Genomic DNA, 6,030 nt, shown 5'->3' with positions numbered 1-6,030 from the left:
AGGGAGTTAAGTGGCTATCATGCCGTTAAGTATGATAGTCTGCTGAGTCAGGTGTCGAGATAATGACTTTAAAAATAAGCAAGATCAGCCAGATAGTTGCAAAGTTTTTTTTCCCCCAACACTCATCTTTATTAGATAAATACAGCAAAAATATATAATCATGCATCAAACAGACGTTCACATTCTGTTGTAACTGGGACTTTTATGGAGGTAGGACTAGATAGAGCCACTTGAGCTTTCGCGACGGACTGATCAAAACATTCCGTAGATGACAACTGACTAGAAAACAGTTGCGTTGCGTAAAGGTGCATTTTCTATCTGTCGTTCCATACAGCACCTAAATCACAATACCACATATTCTTTCATTTTATCGTAGACATTTCTAAACCTTCACTTACAGTACATACAATAAATAGACTCACTCCAAATCAACAGAAGATTGATTTTTTTTTTTTAAAGTACAAAAAAAGTATAAAGTGTGAACAAAGGTGACATTTTTAGAAATGGTGTTTCAATTTAAAACAGCTTGGAGCCAGTGTTTGCAAAAAGGAGCGGTAGAAACGTGATGTTAAAAATCAGGGTAACTTCCTTTTGATCGCCTCTTCACGAGAATAGAAGGACAAATCCAAGCAGGAAGAATTAACTGGTCATTTCGCCTCCAATTTTGCTTTCGTCGTTCTACATGTACAAGAAAACTATTCTTTTTATTTAACACGAGGTGGTGTCTAAATGTGGAAGCCCATTTATGCATTATGATGAACCTGTGTCATTTCAATGTGATTTACTCAAATTAAAATAATAACTCGTGAATTCAAAGCAACAAAACCCCTTATTAAAATACCAGACTTGTGATCTCATTATTTAGAGGAAAAACAGCAAAAATATCGAAGGCCTAATTGGGCACTCTTGGTTGGCACAGTTGGTTGCATCTAAGCTTTGAGTCGCATTTTTCTTACTTTACATAATTTCACTTGTTGCACATCTCATAATTAAATGGACTTTACTGTGAACAGACAAATTGGACCAAAAAGTGCCCAAATTATGTATAAAATAAACTAAAAGCAATGCGCTAGCTACACCAATCTCATTAACGTTCATACAAGAGGCTCACTCCCTTTCTCAGTAGAACAGATAAAGAGTATTTACACTCATTAGATGCTGCAAAGTTGTGCCCCACTACACTGAATTAAGGCAATTTAACTATCGTCCTGCTTTGAGGACAACGGCTGTGCAATCAAGCACCACATTTACGGGTCGAATTTTTTATTTGAAAATAAGACAAAATCCTGTTGAGTTGTGTTAAAAATCTTACAGTTGTTGTCTGAACCGTCACATTTTTTTTTGGGGGGGGGGGGGGTGGGTTTACTGTTATTATTTCATCATAAATCCAGTCGCTGTTTTGATCCATTTAGCGTATATTTCGGTGGTTCGCTATACATACACAGTGCTGCCCTTCAAAATCAGATTCAACAAAGTGGAAAATGGTTATGAATTATCCCGTTATACATGCTTTACATTTACTTACTATTTATACTTTTATTCATCGAACAGATAACTTTGTTTTTGGTTTTAACAGTATTCGGTAGGGGTGGAATAGTTTTTAAAAACTTTCCCAATGGTTCAGTTCAACTGTTTCGGTTTGGTCTGCGTGTGTTCCGTTCATTTTGGTACAAGAAACGTTCTTTCTTCGTATTTACTTTTGTGGGAAAGTATACCGTAATTTCTGGCCGAATAGCTGCGACTTTTTTCACACGCTTTCAACCCTGCGGTTTATGTGGTGATGCGGCGAATATGTACATTTTTTTTTTCTAACAGCCGCAAAGGGGCACTCAAGGGGAAAAGGTAAGAGTGAAACCGAATATATGTGCCGAGGAAGTGACTTTTACCCGTCTGACCCTGTTAGCGCTGCGCTAGCGTTAGCATTAGCGTGGCGGCGCTAGTGTTAAATTCTTCTGCGTACAGTCTTTCTTTGTAAATATCTTGTGTTTCAATGTGGGCACTTGCGGCTTTTACACGGCTGCGCCCTATGTATGTGCCAAATGGTATTTCCTTTACAAATGTACTGGGTGAGGCTTCTAACCAGGTGCACTCTGTAGGCCGGGAATTACGATACTGTAGCGTTAAAGCCAGCCACTACGGCGGTGTACATGTTTATGTTGTAGGATTAACTTTCACTCAAGTTGTCGACGAGGCAAGGCACATCGGGTGTGTTCAGAAATGCAATCCGATTCCCTAACGCTACTCTGAGTGCATGTTCCGCACTATCCAGCGACGTTTCAATTCTCCAAACGTTTCTGTGTGTCGCAGAGTAGGGCCGGGGGAACATTTCCGAAAGCACATTTGCGTCATGCTCTTCTCGCAATGCAGCAGCTGGTCATTCTACAGCAGGGCACCTTCTGCCTTGTCCTGAACTCGAGTGGGATTCATAATCACGTCGCAGTGTCGTATGGCGCTCCTCTTCGGTGCAGTTTTTGTTGCGTTACCTTTTTTATTCTCGGTTGTGGTACGCCTGCCAGGACCGTCAAGGTACTGGCTACCAGTCAATCATTTTATTAGCCCTCTGGTGCATAGAACAAACTTCCATATTGTTTGTTTTATGCACCAGAGATCTTGTGTTGGCGAAATAATTAGGTAGAAATCACGTACAAACATCTCTGTGTGCATCATCCACCATTTTAGACTTGTAAATTGATCTTTTGTTTTGAAGCGTAAGGATGAATCAGATCAGTGTTTTCAAACTTTTGGTGAGCCAAGGCACCCGTTTCGAATTTGAAAAATCTCCCGAAGACCCACCAAACAAATATCATAAAATGTATGAATACTGAAATCTCGTCTCCATTTAGTGGCAAATTGACCTACTGAGTGTGAAATCTGGATTTGTTTAGTTGAACCCAAAGTTGATACAGTATATTTGCAGGGAGCCATGATTTATGTTGTATGAATGGCAACAGGTGTCTACAGAGATTCATCATACCTTTTCCCATCCAATGAAAGAGCTTTTAATTGATCTGCTTGTCACTGAAGGACACTTGCATAAATACACAAAAAAGGTATATTTGTGATTAATAATTGATTATCTTAAAACTCAATGTAAGCTGAGCCGAATCAAAAGCCATCACCGCGCAACTTCTGCGAACCGAACCGCGAATTTTTGTGAACCATTCCACCCCTAGTATTCAGTGTGAAGGTTTTAGCACAAAGCACAGTACGTCCATGGTCTGTCTTGCTAAAGGTGGGTCGGTTGCCATTGGCTATAAAGATCAAGAAATGAAAAGTCACTGAATTGCTACACCTTCTCCGCTAGCTATAAGCTACACTTTAATGACATAAATAGAAAAAAAAAAAGTGTTGGAGATTCTGAAACATGCCTTGGCTAGGATACATAAAACACTGAAACACCCTTGTCACAACAGGTAGGCTGCAGAGAACGTTTGAGACAGTACCGTACAGAAGGCTAGTAATCATCATCATCATCGTCATCATGCATAAAACGACAAGCTCACCACTCCCCACTTCAGTTCAGCAGCGTGCCGTAGAGTTGTGCCTTTGTCAGGCTATCCTTCCTCGTCAGCCCAGTGCTGCCAAATTTTTGGTATCTCGGAGAAGTCTTCTTGGGGAGCGCCGGGCCGACGGCACTAAGGGCAGAGCTGGAGCTCGGGCGAGGCCGGACGCTCGGCCTGGGGCTTGGGTAATGCTGAAGACTTGAAGCTTCTAAGGAGCTTTGGTGTACGGACTCAGCCGAGCTTCCCGTGCTCAAATTCATGTAGTCCTTCTTGATGTGCTCTTTGTCTTTTGAACTTCCTGAGAGCAGCAAGTTGTCTGGATTTCCATCCTTAGCTCGGTACATCGCAGAGTTGTTTTTCTGTTTGCGAAGCTCCGCAGGAGGACGTTTGGTGCTGGGCGAAGGTGGACCTAACCCAAAGCATTGGTCCAGCATGTGGTTGTGGAATATGTCATCTCCCTCCTGGAAGCTACTGTAGAGAGATCCCTTGGTCTTGTTCGATGGGCCCATGGCATAGTGACACTCTGAGAAACTGTACGGGGAGACCCGTCCCGGGACGTTGTGATAGGAAGACGGGAATGTGTTGACATCCTCTACACTCAGTTGTTTCCACCGGCTGCTTAGCTCATCCTCTTGGGCGTGGATATCAGCTCTGCTTTCCAGAGCTGCACCCTGTGCCTGGCCTAACCCGGTTGTAGATCCCATGCTGTGAGAGGAGGCCAGGCGAGGGGTGCTGGAGTGGTACGGTTCACTGAAGCAAGACGCTGTCCGAGTATACATTGGCAAATTGCCCTTCTGCGGGCTCCTCGAAGTGACAATGTGCTGAATGCTATTGGACTTGGGGAAACCTGAGCCATCTTTATCGTAGGAAGGCATGCTTTTGCGTTCATACTCTCCACTGCCGCCTTTCCGCCAATCCACATACAAACCTTGGTGGGAAGTGGATAAAGTGCTACCGGTAGTGCGTCCACCCCCTTCCGCAATGCCAACCTTGTCATCTGAGGCAAGGCTGAAACTCGAGTAGGAACTGGAGGCGGGGAGGCTTCCCGCGCTGAACTCCTCATGATGATGGAACGATGATGGCGGCTCATGATGGGGGAAGCTGCTGGAGTGGTAGGCCTCCTCATCTGGGTTGCTGTCTGTGGAGTTCTGGGCGTGGAGCTGGAGCAAAGTGGTGCCATTGAGGTCGACGCTCTGCCGGCGGTCTGTTTCCTGCCAGCGTTCGGGGCAGTAGAGGGCTGTATCGCTGCAGTACTGGTCAGAGGTCTTGTACGCAACTCGGCGATTGAGGTGATCGTTGTTTCCCATTCCCGCCAGGGAGTCTCTGTCCTGCGGGTGTGGACTCGGGGAGCGCGTAACGGGGCAGCTGTTTCCTGGTTCTGGTTTTTCAAGGATCTTGGCGATGATGGACGTGGGCACAACGTCAGAGTAATTGGAGTGGCACACTGCCGTTGTGGCTTCACTACCCTGATTATGTTTCTCAATGTGGGAACTGATGCGTTCCTGGAAGTCCAGTGGAAGCTGAAACACGGAGAGATGAAGCAAGGCTGATGAATACTGTAGCATTAAAGCAGATGAAGAACTGACGCCTCGTGACTCATTCTTCAATATTTAACTAGACACTCTTTCGAGAATATGAAGTAATAATTATTTAGTCATTATTTGTAAAAGTGAACGCAAATAGTTCTCCCAAGGATATCCGGCTTTATGTCTCCAGCTGCTCCTTTAGGACTTTCACTTCCTTGTTCTGGTTTACAAAGTAATTCCTTCCCGCGCAGTCCAGGGCCGCTCGCGGTTCTCGGGGGACTTTGCACTACTTTGCCACCCTAATGAACTTGTCTGGAAAACCGCTGAAGACAACATCCTTTTATTTATTCGTTCCGCTGTTTCCCAACGCCATTGCGCTTTCAATGAAGATGAAAGCCAGAGGTTTGGGTAAATAATACCAGATCTTTTTCTCTTAGCAAACATTCCTTTTTCACAGCCCTATTCTCAATTACCGACTTGTTCTCTGTGGCTATTAAATTTGGCAAATGTCAGGAGGCTGTTCTTGCCTTAGAAACATTTTTCTCTGACTCATTTTTGTATTCTTTCATCCTCTGGTGTCTTCTCAAGCAAAAAAAAAAAAAAAAAAAAATCCCTCATTTCCTCTCTCACTCAGTGTCCCTTTTTCCCTCAGTCTACCATCAAACGCGTATCAGTTCCACAGGGAACGTCTCAGATTCAGATTAAACCGGTGTGCCGGGTCTCCAGATGGAAGTAGAGTGTGTGTGTGGGGTGGGGGGAATAAATTACTGACTGAGGCTTTGTTTGGAAATAGAAGCTCGCCTCGGCATAAAATAACCTGCATCTTGTAAATGTGGGCTATTTTTAGCACCTGCCAATTCCCGGGAGGAATACAGATGGAAAGTAGTTGAGGATGGCGGAGCGAGCTAGCTCAGCGTTAGTTGTTATCTCGGGCGAATCTTAATTAGCACCACCACTGCCCCGCTGTTTGAATTTAATGCATCCACTTCAACAGGTCTTGT

At 44.2% G+C, this 6,030-nt stretch overlaps 2 protein-coding genes across 3 annotated transcripts in view; both read right to left on the bottom strand.

The window, feature by feature from the left end:
- The window catches only part of LOC133513012 (tryptophan--tRNA ligase, cytoplasmic-like), a 78,331-nt gene that overhangs the window by 30,132 nt on the left and 42,169 nt on the right, over positions 1–6,030 (bottom strand). The gene's annotated exons all lie outside the window — the stretch shown is intronic.
- Positions 19–6,030, bottom strand: part of LOC133513010 (brain-enriched guanylate kinase-associated protein) — a 34,227-nt gene continuing 28,215 nt past the window's right edge. For both annotated transcript variants that reach the window (XM_061843214.1, XM_061843213.1), the window contains exon 6: positions 19–5,023. In XM_061843214.1, coding sequence (XP_061699198.1) covers positions 3,515–5,023 — 1,509 coding nt within the window. In that variant the 3' untranslated portion in view covers positions 19–3,514. The remainder of the gene's footprint in view (positions 5,024–6,030) is intronic.

This window comes from Syngnathoides biaculeatus, chromosome 15 (assembly GCF_019802595.1).
Source record: "Syngnathoides biaculeatus isolate LvHL_M chromosome 15, ASM1980259v1, whole genome shotgun sequence".
In the NCBI taxonomy this organism is placed as follows: domain Eukaryota; kingdom Metazoa; phylum Chordata; class Actinopteri; order Syngnathiformes; family Syngnathidae; genus Syngnathoides; species Syngnathoides biaculeatus.
This window is presented reverse-complemented; position numbering and strand designations above follow the sequence as displayed.